Source organism: Artibeus jamaicensis, unplaced genomic scaffold (genome assembly GCF_021234435.1).
Source record: "Artibeus jamaicensis isolate MK-2021 breed Jamaican fruit bat unplaced genomic scaffold, CSHL_Jam_final contig_2259, whole genome shotgun sequence".
Taxonomy (NCBI): Eukaryota; Metazoa; Chordata; class Mammalia; order Chiroptera; family Phyllostomidae; genus Artibeus; species Artibeus jamaicensis.
Window position 1 is genome coordinate 7,790,915 of NW_026521468.1, and position 16,638 is coordinate 7,807,552.

The 16,638-nt window shown below is 61.5% G+C and overlaps 1 protein-coding gene across 8 annotated transcripts in view; it reads right to left on the reverse strand.

Annotated features, from left to right (window-relative positions):
• Window positions 1-517: 517 nt before the first annotated feature.
• TBC1D16 (TBC1 domain family member 16) overlaps window positions 518-16,638 on the reverse strand; it is a 53,699-nt gene continuing 37,578 nt past the window's right edge. For 3 of the 8 annotated variants that reach the window (XM_037157924.2, XM_037157914.2, XM_037157915.2), the window contains 9 exons: window positions 10,348-10,509; window positions 9,319-9,466; window positions 8,285-8,452; window positions 7,657-7,805; window positions 7,060-7,194; window positions 6,206-6,392; window positions 4,284-4,463; window positions 1,879-2,025; window positions 518-1,459 (listed from right to left, as the gene is read on the reverse strand). In XM_037157924.2, coding sequence (XP_037013819.2) covers window positions 1,211-1,459; window positions 1,879-2,025; window positions 4,284-4,463; window positions 6,206-6,392; window positions 7,060-7,194; window positions 7,657-7,805; window positions 8,285-8,452; window positions 9,319-9,466; window positions 10,348-10,373 — 1,389 coding nt within the window. In that variant the 5' untranslated portion in view covers window positions 10,374-10,509 and the 3' untranslated portion in view covers window positions 518-1,210. Of the gene's footprint in view, window positions 1,460-1,878; window positions 2,026-4,283; window positions 4,464-6,205; window positions 6,393-7,059; window positions 7,195-7,656; window positions 7,806-8,284; window positions 8,453-8,800; window positions 8,924-9,318; window positions 9,467-10,347; window positions 10,510-11,230; window positions 11,285-16,638 lie in introns of those variants that run through there. The other 5 variants (XM_037157920.2, XM_037157917.2, XM_037157918.2 and 2 more) reach the window with 5 other exon arrangements.

Genomic DNA, 16,638 nt, shown 5'->3' on the forward strand with positions numbered 1-16,638 from the left:
GTGGGAGGACCTGGGCTCAGGTTGCAGAGTCCCAGGAGGCTGCTCACTTCCCCCCCTTCCTGTTGAAACTTTCCCCGTCTGCCGAAACGCTGGCCAGGAAGAAGCTCTCAGGTGGGGCTGTGGCCCTGTAACCTCACTTCACCGGGCCTCCTCCCCGGAAGTGGCTGGAGGATCCAGGCGTTCTCGCTCCCAGCAGTCCCAGGGGTCTGTGCAGGTGGCCGGGAGTTCTGCCTGCCCTGGTCTGCCCGCGTCCGAACCTCGAGGAGGAGGGACGGCAGGTGGGGAGAGCCTGCCTCCTGCCCGGGAGCAGAGGGGCCCGGACTGCAGGCTTCTTCCCTGCGGTCCCTCCACCTCCCTATCTTCAAGTGCCTTGGTCCTGGTTGGTCTGCGAATATACTACCCTCACTTCCCCCGACACAGTGATTCTCTCAAGGGTTTTGCACACACACCCCTCCCCCACCCAGCCCTGCATTTGCCGCATTTGGTGAAGTTGACCTTAACATCAAAGAACCTCATGTAGAAATTCCTCAACTCGGGAGGAAGCCAGAGTTTCCATGTTGTGGCTCAGCTCATGGGCAGGTGGCTTCCTTCACAAACCAGGGTGTCCAATGTCTACAGGGACAGCGTGAAAGCCCCCATCTTCTCGAACACCCCCAGGGACCACACCTCCCTCTCCGGAAACCAGTGGGGCATTTTTTGGGGGCAGGTGTCTTCTCATCAGGGCTGCTGCTGCAGCTGGGGAAGCACTGGCCAGCACAGGGAGCAGGCCTGGCCAAGGGGTGTGTCCAGCCACAACGGGTCTGGGCCCGGAGGGGGCCCCCCTTTTCCTGTCCCTGCCGTCCCCGCTGCCAGGCAGTGCCCTGCTTCTGCAAACAGGGCTGGGGGGCACGGAGCCTTGCTGGGACGGATGAGAGGAGAGGGCCGCGAGGAGCCAGCCTGCTGCGTCTCCAGGTGGCGGGGCTGTGTGTTCCAGTCCCACCGTTTCTCGAGAGCCGAGTTATCTCTGGGTGGCTGTCAGGGCTTCGTTCTCTCACTTCCGGACTCCATTTTTCGTCGTTAATATGAAAATGTCCCCTTCATGTCGCCCGGAGGTGTGTCCTTTACATCTGGACCACCCCCTGTCCCATCCACGCCCATCCCCACCCCCTCCCGCATGCTTGGGACCCATGGTGAGGTCCCCTCAACCCTCGTCCAGTGCAAGGGGCCTGGCCTATCTGCGGAAACCGAAGCCTTCCCGAGGCGTCTTGGGGCCTTTCTTGCATTCTCCGGGGGGCTTGAGCGAAGGCGTCTCCACTGTGCCCCCACAGGGGCAGCTCTCCGACCCCGGGTGGCGGCCCGTGCACTCCACGGCGGGCATGTAGCCGCTGTCCCACATGCCGGTCCCGCACAGCTTACACAGGTCGTGCAGGCTGCAGGGGATCCGGGGCAGGAGGCGGAACTGATAGAGCAAACTCCTGGCCTGCGGAGAGAGGGGACGGGCGGTGAGGAGAGGCAGGGGGACAGCCGGTGGCCAAAGAGCAGGGGCAGCGATGGTTCACATCTGTGGGCCGCTGGTGTGCCAGGCTCCCCGGAGCCTGCCTCTGCCTTCCTGGCTCTGGGCTGTGAGCGAGGTGCCCCACGGTGGGGAACCTGTCAAACGACCCTGGTCATCTGTTCAGTCCCTCGGGGAGTGAGGCTCTTGGGGCAGGGCCACGTGGGTGATGGTACCGAGGAACCGGCAGCCTGGCCCACGCCTCCGCCACAGGTGCTGATGGCTGGGCCCTGGTGGGGAGCTCCCAGAACCTGGGGCCTGCGATCTAGGTGGGGCCTGAGCGGAGGCGGGGCTCTATTAGCAAAGGGGGCGGGGCTCTGTAAGTGCGGGGCGGGGCCGTCCCTCACCTTCCTGAGCACCAGCTCCCCGTTCATGTGCATTGCCAAGTTTCCAAAGTGCAGGAGCATCTGGTCGGTGGCCAGCTGCTGCTCGATGACGTCATCCCCGTAGATGGCCACAATGGCCACGCAGATGAAAAGGTGGAAGTAGTCCGTCTGAGGGGTGTGGAAGGTGGGGTTCGGGTCAGGTCCCCTGACCCAGCCCTGGGCCCTGACTGCAGGCAGGTGAGGCTGTCGGGGTGGGTTATGGGGCCCTGGGCAAACCACATGACCTCGTCTGTCCTCAGTCCCTCCCCCCCCACAGAGGGCCAATGTCAGTACCCATGACGGTCAGCAGGGACAGGCCTGCTGTGACACCCAAGGGGATGACATTGGTGCTGGCCTCCCACGTGCTTCTGGGACTATCCTGGGGGCCCTTTGGGGGCTCGCTGTTTGGGGAGCCCAGAACGCCCTTCCTCTGAAGGCCAGCCGGTGCTTGTTCTAACGGCCTACTGGGGAGAGTCTTCAGTTACAGTGGGTGTGAATGCCCGGTGACTGCACACTCCAGCAGCTGGGGCAACAAGCCAGAAAGAAGGGGCCTCTGGTGGCCACCCACCAAACACCCAGGCCGACCGTCCCAACCCCAGCCCCAGAGGTGACTCTGGTTTGTGGCTGAGAAAGGGGGAAGGAGGTCCTAACTGAGCGAGCCCGGCAGCCCCCTGCCAGTCCCCATGGAGTGGCACCGCCCAGCCCGCCACAGGAAGCCTGCACTTGATCTTGACCCCGGAGCATCCTGCCTGCTCCGCTGTCCGGACGCTCTGCCGGCATGTGCACTCTGATTCCAACGCGTTTCCGGGAGCAGAGGAAGGACAAGGAGCACCGGGAAGCCCGTGTTCAGTCTCCCGGGGTCGACCACCCAGACAGACAGAACAGGGATCCACACCCGGCCGGGTGGAACTAGAGGTGCCACTGCTGTCACGGCAGCAGAAGCTCCATGAGCCCTGGAGATGACACCCCCCGGCCGCCGGCTCTTCCCCGAACCCCCTGCAATGGTCTTGTTTGGGCTCAGGTCAAGCCTCTTGTGGCTGCGTGAACTCCAGCAGGTGGGGGAAGACGGCAGGGGGCTCCTGGGAGGGGGGTGTTCAGTCCCTCTCAGAGAGGACCGTGGGGCGGAGAGGGTACCACATGCCCTAAATCCAGCTGGACAGCAGCGCAGGCTCTGGGACATGGCCCAGGGCAGTCCAGCCCCCGGAGGCCAGCGAACTGCAGATGTTTAGAACAGAGCCTTTCTCTCTCCGGGTCACCACCTAAACCGTTGAAGGCACTGCCGACGGTGACCCCCCGACCCAGAGCTCACTCCTGACGAATTAGCGTACCCCTACCACCCTAATCTGATCAGTGAGAGGAGCCGAATGTGGCTAAATTTTGCCCGAAGTCTGACAATGATATGACCTTGATTTGTGGACGTCAGGTCAAGAGAGATGTCCCAAGGGGCCTCCCCTGGGAATTTCTACCAGGTGACGGTGACGGGGTCTCTGTGAGAAACGGCCCCACCTCTGGGGCAAAGCTCAGCCGGTACCATCAGCCCAAACGTGACGCAACTCGGGCGGCCATGTTGCCGCCCTCGCGGGTGCCTGTCCTGCCGGGTGGATGTCCCCCTGAACGTGCGGGGGGAGTTAGTGGGCACCCACCTGTCCCGTGGGTCGGGGAGTCGCAGCTGCGAGGGCCGCTGCAGTGGGAACAGGTCACGCAGAAGGGGGCCTGGCCCCCTCCTGGTGCGTCAAACCCGTTTTGTTTTAAAGGCTGACAGATTCAGAGACTTGCCTACCCTTGAGCACCGTCAGCTTGTCGTTCGTTGGGGCGTTAAAGCCCTGTGACAGGGTCAGCACCGGGCTCCTGGGGGACTTGCCGGGGAGACACTGAGTGCCGGAGCAGGCCGGGAAATCAGCCTGACTGGTGGGGGGCGGCAGGCTGGCCCCGGGCGCTCTGGCAGGGAAGCGGGGTTGTGGCCTGTGTTCTCTGGGCGGCCCCGAGGGGAGAAGGTGGGTGGGCACCTGCTCCCGCCCGTGGACACCAGCATCCTGGGCTGCAGGGGTGGGCCTGTCTGGCCCCTGAAGTGTCCTTCACACTGATCGGATGTGACAGAGACGAGCTTGGCGCCAGAAGGCGGTAATGAGGGCAGCCAGTGGGTGGTTTGCATCGGTTTCAACTCCTTGGGAGGCGAGCTGCGGGTCTGAAGCCGGCTCGCCCGTGAGGCAGAAGGTGGTGGCAGTGTGAGGGGCCCACCTGGGGCTGGGGGGGGGCGGGAGGTTTCTGAGGAGGGGGACCCCTGGGGACGTGCATGGTTAGGCTGGCCCCCGGCCCCCAGGAAGGCAGGGTGAGGGGTGGCGACGCCTGCTCCGGGGCACGGTCCTGGCCACCCCGCCGCGCCTCACCTGGTAGTGGGCCCAGCAGGCCTCCCAGACCCGCAGCGCCTCGGCCTCCGGGAACTCGCGCTTGAAGCAGAGCAGCAGCCAGCGGTGGCAGAACAGCATCTGCAGGCCGTCCTCGCCCAGCGCGACCAGGTGCTGGTAGAAGCGCGGGTGCATCAGCCGCAGCAGCTCCCGCAGGTACAGCTGCGGCGAATCAGGTCCGGTCAGCCCTCAGCCCCTGCCACTGCCCCGGGCCTCTTCCGGCCACCCCACCCTGGAGCGCCACCCGAGTGCGGGGCACCGGGCCACGCTGGGCTGCGTGTCTACACCTGCTTACTGTGTTCCCCGCTGGACCCCGACCCACACCGGTCTTTGCCGGTTTAGCCCAGATTGGAGATTGCGCAGGGGGCCCTGCTGTGGGCCAACCAGAGCTCTGTGAGGGGAAGACCCCCCAAGCTGCACTCACCCTGGGGTGGGGGCTGATTCTGACATTCCCTCTTTCCTGGGAACCCAGGGCCCATCCACCTTCCACTCAGACCTCAAAGTCCCATCATTTCCTGGAGCTGACAGAGCAGGGAGGGGCGGCTCTGAACCCCAGGACGCGCCATTCCCACACTAAAGGTCCCCACCCAGTGACATGGGACAAGACTGCGGCTGTTTGCTGCAGGGCCTGGCTGGGCTGCCGACCTTGCCAGCACCACTGAAAAATCAGTCTCCAGTGGGTGCCACATCACAGGGCCACATGCTTTGTGAGCGCGTCGGGGCCAGTGGCGTCAGACCCAGTAATTGGCTCCCCAGGTACCGCGGGAACCTGACATCGCGCAGAAGTGGAGAGGGGAGCCGGCTGGGCTGGCTGCGCAGGCTCTCCGGATCAAGTGGCGGGGCCTGGGGGCGGGGCTCAGTGACTCCCTGGCCCCTCCCACACAAGCAGCCCTTTGTCCCCCTGGACAGAGACAGGAGTGGGCATGCAGGCCCCTTGTCGGAACTGATCCTGTGGGTCCATCCCCACGGGCCTCTTTCTCCAACTCGTGGCCCACAGCAGGGTCGAGCCCACGAATGTGGCTGACCCCTCCTCACGACGTGCCTGAGCCCCTAACCAGGTGCCCCTCACCGGCCCACCTACACCTCCCTCCTCCCAGCCGCCTTGGCTCGGACCCTCTGCTGTGCTCTCTCCTCTCCCAGCCACAGAGCTCAGGGGCCCCCAACGGGCCCTCTATGGGACGAGCTCCTTGCCAGGGCACCAGGGTCCCACTGCTCGTGACACCTGTGGTCCAATGTGACCTGGCCACGCAGGGCCACTGCCCAGGACACACTGGGCAGCCAAGTCTCCGCAGCGTCCAGGGCCTGGCCCCTGCACAGTGGAGTCGACCTGCCCACCTGCCTTATTCCCCATCTGTATCCCCCCACCCCACCCGCTCCAGCACCCAGCACCCTCCCCTCCCTGTCTGCTCTCTCCACAACTGGGGAGTTGAGACCACCTCCCACTGCCTGCCAGCTGGCCGGGACTTGGAACCCCCAGACGCTTCTTCCAAGCGTTGCCTGCCCCCCGCTCCCAGCATCCAGTGCTGCCTGGCGTGTGGGTCACAGGAGGCTGTGGAGCAAAGGGAAGGCCGATGCCCGTGGGCAGAGTGTGTGACCACTGTCTGGTGGGCCTCAGGGTGGCTTCAGGAGCCCTGGGGACCCTGGCTGGGTGGCTGCATGTAGGAGGTGAGAGCCACCGGGGAGGGCCCCACGCCACCCAGTCTCTGAGCCTGCTGGGGTTGTGGGGTGGCGACGGAAGCAGGCTCCCTGGGACCAGGGAGCAGCACGCGGCCCTTCCCCAGAGGCCTGGGCTGAGCCCCCGCACCCCACTGACGGCACCCGCCCGGCTTTCCCGCTGACCCACAGCAGCCACACCACACGCAGCCACCGAGACTCTCCAGACATGTCCCCAAAGGCAGCCTCACCAGCTGCTTCTCCATGTCCTCGTCCCGAGGAGAGCTGACGAAGATCGTGTTCTGCATCAAGCCCACAAAGCACCAGAAGGTGTCCGATTCATCCAGGACCTCAGCCAGGATGGGCGCCACCAGGTCCGACATGCCCTGGGAGTAGCCGATGGCCGGGTTGTACACTGCGTAGTTCAACAGGATCCTCCTGGCGGCACAGCCCGGACGGCAGGTGGTCAGCGAGGGTGGCCATGACATGCCCACCCTTGCTGTCCTGACAGCGCATGTCGCCCCGGGGCCGGCAGAACCCTGGGCTGGAGACCCCAGGCTGCTCAACCCTTGTCCTTCACCTCCACCCCGGGGGCACCGTCTCCCAGCCTTGGGGAGGGTAATGGCCTGCAATTAGCCACTCACCAGGCCTCGAGTGGGGTGGGGGGCAGGGAGAGCGTGCAACTGATTTTCTTAATGGCCGATTGCCTGTGACAAAGCGGGGTCGGCAGGCACATTTTTATGGGCTAATTTCGTGCAACTATCAGCAGCAGAATGTCCAAGATCCCAGCCCTGCTCAGTGTGGCTTTATTACCCGGGGGACCACCCACTGGGAGACACTCAGGAAGGCTTGGCCCTGGTTCTTGTGAGCCAAGCAAGGCCTGGGTGGATGCCCAGGGGATGGTGGCTTTGCTGACACCCTTGGGAGAGACCTGCGGGCTTCCCCGGGACACCATGGCCACAGAGGCTGAGCGGAGCCCACTAAAGTAGCTAATGATTCTTTGCCTCTGGGGCGATTGTATGACCCCCACCCCCCGGCTCAGGAGCATCAGACGCTCATCCTCGTCCCAGAGGGTCACCCGAGGCTGGAGGGGTCTGGCGGGCACCTCATGCGCTCCACGTTGGGATTGCCTTCGCCGCGGAAGAACTGGTTGCTGCGATCCGTCCGAACCACGTCCTTGTCCACGGTGAATTGCACGTTCCGCCAGAACGCCCTGTGCTCCTCGGGGGCCATGGAGAGCCTGGGCCGCGCCGCGGGGCGCCCACCAGGGTCAGCGAGGGCCACGTGCACTTCCTCCCTCCCCACCCATACCCTGGATGGGAACTGGGGACCCTCCATCTGTCTCCCCGCTGACTCTGGGGTGACTCCTAAGGCGGTGCCCAGCACCGAGTGCGGCCCCGGGAGGAGACATGACTGCAGCCCAGGGACCTGCCAGGCCCAGATGGTCCTCAGCCATCCTGGCTCCCGCTGGGCCCCTGAGCTGCCCCCACCCGCTCACCACCCCACGTCTTGTTAAGCCTGGTGAAAAGAATGCTAAAACTGAGACATGTGAGCTACAGGGAGCCTGGGATAATGAGGGCAATCACGGTCTGGGGAGAACATTCTCGAAAGAGAAGGCGGGGATGGGCCGCAAGACACTTCGGTGCTGACTTGCCCCTCATTGCCTCTCTGAGTGCCCCTTCCCCCGCGTCCGGGCGGCTACCTTTTCTGCTGGATCTCGGCATATTCCTTCCGCTTCTGCGCCCGCAGCGCCTCCCTCTCCTCCGACGTGGACTCGTGGCTGTAATACCGCAGCAGGAAGGGCCAGACCTCCCCCCGGATTGACACATCAATGCCGCCGAAGAAAATGGCCTGGGGGAAGCGGCCGCGGTTTGGGAGGGGCCGACAGAGGGCCGCTCAGAGCGCCCCCAGGTCCCGGGAGGGCTGTGCTTTCGTGGCTTGGCTGCGCCTTCTGACAACTGACGCCTTGATTCAGCGGCCGCAATTTGCACTTGTTTGGAAGGGGAAAGTGCGGGCCCTCCATTCCCATACAGGACACAGCCAGGCTCATTTCAATGTCAATGCCCCCCCGGGGTGGCGCTCGGGAACGTGTGGTTCTCACGTCGCGGCCTAATCCGCAGGTCTGGACGGGCTGCATTTCACCGCGCGCTCTTCCAGACGGGCGGAGGCTGGACGCCCGCACCCCACGAAGGCGGCTGGGATTGCGGCCGACCGGAGGGGACCGGCCCCGCCCGCCCCGCCCCGGGCGGCCCCGCCCCTGGAGTTGGCCCCGCCCCGCCCCCGGAGGTGGCCCCGCCCCCGGTCTGGCTCCACCCTGCGGGCGGCCTCACCTTGCGCAGCTTGTACTCTTCCTCCACCTGGCCCAGCTCGTTCAGGTGCCGCAGCCAGGCGGAGACGTCCAGCCTGCGGTACATGCTCTCCTCGGGGTGCGTCTCGGAGGAGGGCAGTTTGGGGCGTCGGATGGAGAACTTCATACACGTCTTCTCGTCGGCGACCTGCTGGAGAGGACAGGGGAGAGATGAGCGTGCAACCGCAGGGGTCCAGGCCCGCGATGCTCTTGGGGGGGGGGGGCTGGGAAAGCCGCTCCCTCTCTCCTGAAGGGAGAGGGGCCTCTCCCCTGCATACAGCCCCCCGGGTGGCAGCCGTGATCACACGCAATTAAAATGAAAATACCTTCATCTTACACACGTTGCTTCCCCGGCCCTCTCCTGGCCCCCTGGCTGGCTCCCACCCACCGCCTGCCCCCGCCCCCCACTCTCCCTCGACCCCCAGCCGCAAAATGGAATTAATGCCTCGTTGGGCCCAACTTCCCTCTGCCTCTGCCGGAAGGGCCTGCAATAAATTACATGTGATTGGCCGCGTACAAAGGGGTCGCTGTTCGGCGGGCGGGGAGCCCGCCCGTCAGGCTGTCTCCATGGGCAGTCACGAATCCAGGGCAAAACTGCAGCTGACATTTAATTCAGAAATCAAAGGTTGTTCGGTGTAGGGAAAAGCCAGGCTACTGTAATAAGGGAAGCCAGCAGGAGGCTCGGTGGGAAGGAAGGGGGGTTTTCCAGTCAGCCCCATTCCTAATAAGCACATACAGCATCTTAAACAGATAATTAAAGAGCGCTTATTACATTTGTATGGAGACTGAGCAAAATATGGCGGGAAGCCTTGTCAAAACAGGACTTTCCGAGTGCGGAGCACTGGCGTGACAGGCAGGCCTGGGCACTGTTTCCAACCCAGAGCTGCTGCCCGGTCAGCCACTGGCACAGGCACCCTCGCTGGAGCAGGGAGCAGGGAGGCGTGGGGCGTCGTGGACCCTGACGGAGGCCGGTGGGCCCTCGGCGGGTCTCCCAGGGTCTGCCCGTGCTGCGGCTACCTGGTCTCGGAGGCGGGTCTCGGCACAGTACTTCCATTGCTGGAACACGTCCGCCAGCTTGTCCAGGCCCCCGCGGTGGAAGTGGAGGACCTTGTACTGACTCTCCCGGCTGGCGACCACCAGCTGGCCGCTGGTGCAGGCCTCGTCACTGAGTGGCCATGGCAGGGGGAGGAGAAGGGATGGAAGTGTAAACACGGGCTTTTATTTCCAAGTATAATCAGAGACCACTCTCACTGACCTCGGAGGCAGGAAACAGGAAGTCCCTGGGGAGTTTGGCTGCTGGCCCGAGAGGGGGACAGAGTTGCGGCCCAGAAGACGCCAGCACCCCTTTTGCTGAGGAAGGCAAAATAGCTCCCTCCCTCCTGGGGAGGCAGGGACGCAGGGCTGTCCTTGTTAGCTCCCCAGGAGACCAGCCAAAGAGGCCTCGTGTGCCATCCCTCCGGGGGGGGGGGTGGGGGTGGGGGTGGGGCAAGGTAGGTTCTGTCGGCAGAATCAGATTTTGAATCCAGGTGGGCGGCAGCCAGCCAGCCTCCTCCCCGGCTTCCTCCAGCAGGCCTGGGTGGCCCTTTCCGGGGCCCTCCTGGGAAACCGCTGCCAGCCACCAGGGCCACCAGCGCCGCCAGCTGACCCTGGCAGCCCTGCCCCTAGAGGCGGTCTGCAGACCCTCTGGGGTGAGACTCCTGCTTTTTCTGAGGGTCTGTGGTTGATGCCACCTTGTGCCTCCCAGGAGGGACCTGAGGTGGCTACTGGGCGTGGCAGTCACAGGGAGGGTCTGCCCATCACAGAAGAAAGGGCACCTCCCTCCAGAAAGCCCAGAGCAGCCAGGTGGGCAGTGGGGGCAGCCTGAAGCTAACCCCCGACCCCTCACGCCAGCGTCCCAAACAAAAGTTGGCCGTCACCACCCTGACGGTGGACGGGTGAGTTTGGGAGCCACCCCTCCCCCCTTCCTGTGGGGCCGCCTTCATGGGTCCCACTGCTGATGACATCGCGATGCCAGCGCTGCCCACGGGCCGGCCTGCCAGCTCTCACCTGAAGAAAAGGCGCAGGGAGCGCATGTGGCCCAGGTCCACGCGGAACACCCCGCAGATCTGCTCCAGGGCGCCCGACCGCTGCGGCTCGTCCCAGTGCGGCGCCTGCGGGAGGCCACTGCTGTCCGGGAACGGCAGGCGGGCGTCCACGCTGGAGGGGGAGCTGGGGGAGCGGGGCGTGGGATGGCCACCAGCCTCTCTGTCCTCGCAGCCCAGGGGGAAGGACAGGGAGGGCGTGGCGGAGCCATTTAAACACGCCCACCGGGCTCAGGCGCTCAGACACGGCCAGACACCGAGAACCAACAATGGAGGAAAGGACGCCCAGGAGCCACACCCAGTGGCGTTCACCTGTGGTCAAATCCCGTTCTGCCCGGTGACAACAAGGTCATACTGAGCAGCCTTTGCTGTGTGGCCTTAGGCAAGTTACCAAGCCTCTCTGAACCTGTTTTCTCCTTTGCGAACTGAGGATAATAACTGGATTTTGTATAGACTAGAGGGCTGTGGAGTGGCCAGTGCCGGCCCCCAGCCCTTGGGGCCTTTTCCCGACCATCTCAGACAGCACGGGGCTTCTGTTGGGGTGCAGACTGGCTCCCCATGTCCCCGGGGAAACACTGGCTCAGTTAACAACCACCCGGGTTATCAATAATGCTCATGCTGACAGTGAACATCTATTAAACAGTCAGATGGGCCTGGCGCTGGGTCATCCACTCCTCTTGTGCTGTGGTCGTCCTCACAGTAACCCCAGGAAATGAGCAGCGTTAGCCCCTCCACTGCGCGAAAGAGGAACTGGGGCCCAGAGAGGCTGAGGAACTTCCCCCAGGTCGCACAGCCAGCAGGTGGCGGAGCTGGGATTTGAACCCAAGCTTCGTGGCCCATGTCCTCACCAGCATTTTTTATGGTTCCTAAGTTTGAAGTTCAGCAACACAGCGCCATTTATTCTGTGTTAATGAGAAGATGGGTGAGTCTGTTTAGAGCCCCGGATGCAGTGTGTTTTATTATGTGGATTCGGTCACACCACCGGCTGAATGGAGGTGGTCTCTCGGGATTTCATGACCCCCCCACCCCAGAGTGAAGGCACGCTCCCACTGGGGACAGCAGCCCAGCACCTGACGAGACAAGCCTGCCATCTCTGTGCTGTGCTGTCCTGTCTCAGCCCAGAGCGGCAGTGCTGGAGGTGACAGACCCCAGGACCCTCTGCCCGGGTCGGCACCGTGTCTCTGAACGAAGCTACGCCGGGCTGTCTGAGCACCATCCCGCACAATTCGGGGACGTCCCGGAGGACAAAGGCCGCCTGTCTAGGATCCCGCAGCTTCCAGAACAACATGGGGGCCCGGCGTGCGGGCCCAGGCGGCTTTTCTTCCCGCCCCGGCTCTAGGAGTGGGCCCAGCCGCACCCTGCAGGCACCTGGGCTGTCCCGGGAGAGAGAGACTCGGGTGAAAACAGAGTCGGCGGGAAGGTGGGCAGATTAGCTGAACCATGGTGGCTGCAGGGCAAACTCGACCCAAAAAAGCTGAGGGACTCGCCCGCTTTCCCAAGGGGACCCTGACTGGGCTTCGCTATGAGATCACTTTGCAAAACGAGGCAAGTCTCGGGTCTGAGGACAGCCCCCCCACCAGGCCGCTTAACTAGGAGTTTCATAATCTGCTTACTGAGCAGGGAGGCCCCGGTGGCCTGGGGAGCCTGCGCTCAGCGTGGCCGGCCGTCCTGGGCTCTCCTCCAAACCCAGCTGGAGAGGGGCCCTCAAAGGGTGGCATTATTTCCAGCCTCTGCCCCCAACCCCCACTCCCCACCACGCCGCATGCACGCAGCACCCCCTCCGACTCCGGCACGCCCTTCCCAACACGCTGTGTCCCGCTCGCCCCTGCGGGGCAGGCCAGGGGTTCCAGAAACCGGATCCAGGGCGGAGACTCCCTCGGACGGGCCTGGGCGAAAACCCCTGCTCTGGGGCTGTGGCCAGGGGGACTGGTCCCTGGTCCCCGGCGGGGACGGACCAGGGACCAGGAGAGAGGGAGACAGAGAGAGACTGCCCCCCCCCACCCCCCTGCAGCAACTCGCCTCCAGGCAGAAGACTGCTTAAGCCCTTTCCATCTCCTTAGGGGGAAATTATTTACGTGAATTAATTGATTGATGAATTAATTCAAGACACTGTGTTTGGGACCTGCAGCCTGGTTTTCCCAGGTTCACCCCAGAGCGAAGCTGATGGTCCCTCGGTTGTCCATGCCCAGGACCTGTCATGGCGGGTGACTGCTTGGCCAGCTGGACCATCTTCGGATGACACAAGTGTCCCTCAAGACCAGCTGCCGCGGGGTCAGGGCCGTATCTTGGTGGCACCCGCGCCCCCGGCTCCTGGCACGGACAGGCGTTCGAGACCCAAGCCCCGGATGAGAATGGAAACTTCGGAGAATCTTGGAGTTAGAGAAAAAATTGTAAGGAAATAAAACCTCAGGAAAATGGAAATATATGCAGTTTCAGGGTTTTTTTTGTCTTTTTCCACATGTGGAGCGATTTGGTGTTAGAAATATTCATATGTGCTGCACACAATTTGGTTTGTTCATAAAATTATTATGTGTGGCGCATGAAAGCTAAAGGGATGGTTTATGTAGGTAATAACTCCTGACGCGCTGTAAGAAAAATGCTTTGTAGCTAAAGCTAAAAGATGCGAAACTTTAAAAACGTCGAGTTTCTCAGTTTTTGCCCTTTTCTGAGGGTTGCCAAAATGCAACAACAGAAAGAGAAGAGCGAGCCCGCACTGGTACCGGAGACGGAGCAGGGGAGTTCTCTCTCCCTCAGAACGGGCGCAGCAACTGGCCCAGGGTCGGGGACCAGAACTGGCCGCAGAGTCCTTGCAACTCGGCCTGTCCAGAGTGCGGTCGGCCTGTGCGCTGCCGAACCTGGGTGGTCCGCACAGTGGCTGTGGTGTGAGGGACACACTCTGTGAGCCCCAGGGCGGCCTGGAGACCACGGGAGAGAGGCCCCGCTGCCAGTCAGCACCAGAGTCCCCGCAGCCTGGCCAGAGGCCGCCTCAGACCCCCTGCCCCTGGCTGCACCAGCAGCCTGAGCAAACAGCCTGACTCAGCCAAGCCCAGCCAGGAGATGTGCGGGCAAATAAAAAAAGGTAATCGCTGTAAACTGCAACATTTGAACCTGTTTGTTACACAGCAATAGAAGGCTGATACACACACCCAGAAAGGGTCTGCTTTCAGGGAAAGCTGGGGGGGGAAGATACCTCCAAAATGACGGAGTTGTTGTTCTCAAGGCCAGAGAGACTTGAGGGCCAGATTTTAACATTTTCAAATAACCAAACTTATCGATTGGGACTTGTTTCTCCTCGTTCTGAGACTTTCGAGTCCACCGAACAAGTGGACGGAACTCCAGTGGACAGCCCCAGTGTACTCATTAATTTATCGATCGATTCACTCATGCAGATGATTTTCCCCTGCGGAGCCGCACTGGGCTTACACAGACTTCCTGCTGTCACTCTGTGTCCCCTGAGCTCCTTCCTGGGTCCCCAGAGACCACAGCCCCGAACAGGGGTCTTCCAATCACGAGCCCATCCGAGAAAGTCTCCGCCCTGGATCCGGTTTCTGGAACCCCTGGCCTGCCCCACGGGGGCGAGCGGGACACAGAGTGTCGGGAATGCGTGCCGGAGTCGGAGGGGGTGCTCAGTGGGTGCGGCGTGGAGGGCGGTGGTTGAGGAGAGGGGATAGAAGCAACGTCGCCCTTTGGTGGCCCCTCGTAACTGCCAGAACTTGGAAGCAACCAAGATGCCCTCCTGTAGGCGGGCGGCCAAGCCAGCCTCGGCACACCCAGATGACAGAATACTGCGTCACCAAGCTCCTGAAAAGGCACGGGACAAACGTAAAGGCCCATGCCCAGGTGAGGGAAGCCGGTCTGGGAAGGGGGCGCACTCGGCGGGCCCACCTGCCTGACGCTCTGGAAAAGGCAAAGCCGTGCAGACGGAAGAAGAGACCGGTGCCCGCGGGAGCGTGGGGGGCGGGGTGAGCAGCTGCAGCCCCAAGGGTGCGTGGGGCCCCGAGACTCCCCCGTGTGACCCTGTGGTGACGAGCCCACGTCACCCTGCATTTGGCCACGCCCACAGCACGCATGGCACCAGCGTGAGCCCAGTGCCCACCGGAGGCTCCGGGAGACCGGGCCGCGTCGTTGAAGGTGCGTTCACTGCCGCAGACGCACCATCGGGCGGGGGAGGCCGTGCAGGTGTGGGGCGGGACGGCGTGGGAGCTCCGTGCCCTCTGCTCGTTCCTGCCGGAAACCTGAAACGGCTCCCAAAGAGTCCTATTAACAGGAAACAAACGTGAAAGGACCTATAGATGACAAGGATTAATGTCTTTAATGTGAAAAAAGTACGTAACTCAAAAAGAGGAAAATGGATGCCCGACAGAAAAAAAGGGTAAAGGACAAGAAAAGACAGAGCCCTGGAGACTAAACGCCCATAACCAGAGAAGTGAAACAGATGGAAATGGAAGCCACACACCACGTGGGGGCTGCCTGGGAAGTTGGCAGTGGTTTTAAAAATCACAAAATCTCCTGTGGGTGAGGCTTTGGGGAAGCAGGTACGCGTGTCCCGAGGCCGAGGACGGGACTTACCCCGTTCAGCGAACTGGAAACAGGGTGCCAAAGGGTTAACATGCAGCCCTGGCTGGGGTAGCACAGTGGAGCGAATGTGGGCTGCAGACCAAGGGGTCGCCAGTTCGATTCCCAGTCAGGGCACACACCTGGGTTGCAGGCCAGGTTCCCAGTGGGGGCCATGTGAGAGGCAACCACGCATGGATGTTTCTCTCTCTTTCTCCCTTCTTCCCCCTCTCTCTAAAAATAAATAAATAAAATCTTTTTAAAAATAAATAAACTTTGTTTTAAAAAAGCTTAAAATGCTCATTATCCGTTTTGACCCTTTACTTTCATTTCTAGGTATCGACCCCAGGAAAATAACCAGAGATGCCCATGAAAAACACACAGGTAAACTGCTGCAGGAGAAGCACCTGACGCTCATTCGTGATAAAATGGTCATCAGTGAGGAAGGCCGAACTGGTAAAAGGGCGGCCGGGAGCTGGGGTTCCCACAGGCTCAGTGGGAAGGGGCCGAGCGGCCTCCCTCCGCGTCCGGGGAAGGCCAGGCCGGCCGCTCCCGATGAGCCGCGTAAGGCAAAAGCAGGAAATGAAATGCAGGCAGGTGGGAAGAGAGGAGGTAAAACTGTCCCTCTGTGGGCACGTGTCACTCACTGTTCATGGGGCAAATCCCAGAGAGCTCACCAGACGGCCCCTAGAACGAACACACGAATTTAGCCAGATTGCAGGGCTAAAGCTTAATGTGCAAACGTCAGAGGTATTTTTAAAGACTAACAGCACACAACTGGGAAATGTGATCCATTTTTTAAATTCCATGATAGTAGGAAAAAAACACCTACATGAAATCCTTAGAAATACGTGTGACATGTGACATTCAAGACCTTTATATAGAAACACACAGTTCCTGGCTGAGAGAAGCAAAAAGGAAGCCCAAGCCCACGGGGAGGGCGCCACGCGCCGGGGCCCAGCCGCCAAGGCCGGTAGGAGGGTGGGCTTACCCAAGTGTCTACATGTTCGACACAGTCCCCATCGGAATCCAGCAGGACTGGGGGGAGGGAGTAAAAATTGACAAGCGGACTCCAAAATTCACATGGCAACGAAAAATTCCTCGAGTAAGCAAAGCAAATATTTATAAAAAGGAGGAAAGTTGGAGGATTTACTTGATATCGAGACATAATAAACCTTCAGCAACAAGGCTGCTTGGTATTGCTAACAAAGGTAAGACTTTTAAGTCAGCGGAACTGAACAGAGTCCAGAAACAGGAAAATGCGAACACCTGGTTACGGACGAAGGTACAGCGGAGAAAGGATGGTTTTCCAGCGTTGGTGTTAGTGCGACGGGGTATCTGTGGGGGGAACAGTAACACCCCCCATGTCACACACAGAAACGACCTGGGTCACAGGCCCAGATGGGACATCGGAGCTGCAAATCCTAAAATAACCCAAGAGAAAAAAAGCTTCTTGACCTTAGAAGAGGCCAAGGTTTCCTACAACTCAAAAGGCACAGACCACACAAGAAACGATTAATTAACTAAGTAGGAAAAGAAAAATCCTAGTCTCGGAAACACAGCTGCGGAGCAGGGCCCGGGAGACGGCTTTCCCCGCACCCACACGTGGTAACAGACGTGCGTCCGCGCCACGCGTGGGGACGCCTGAGCTTCAACGGCGCTGTTAGACTAAAGCTTTCTCAGGCGCGACACCAAAAGCATG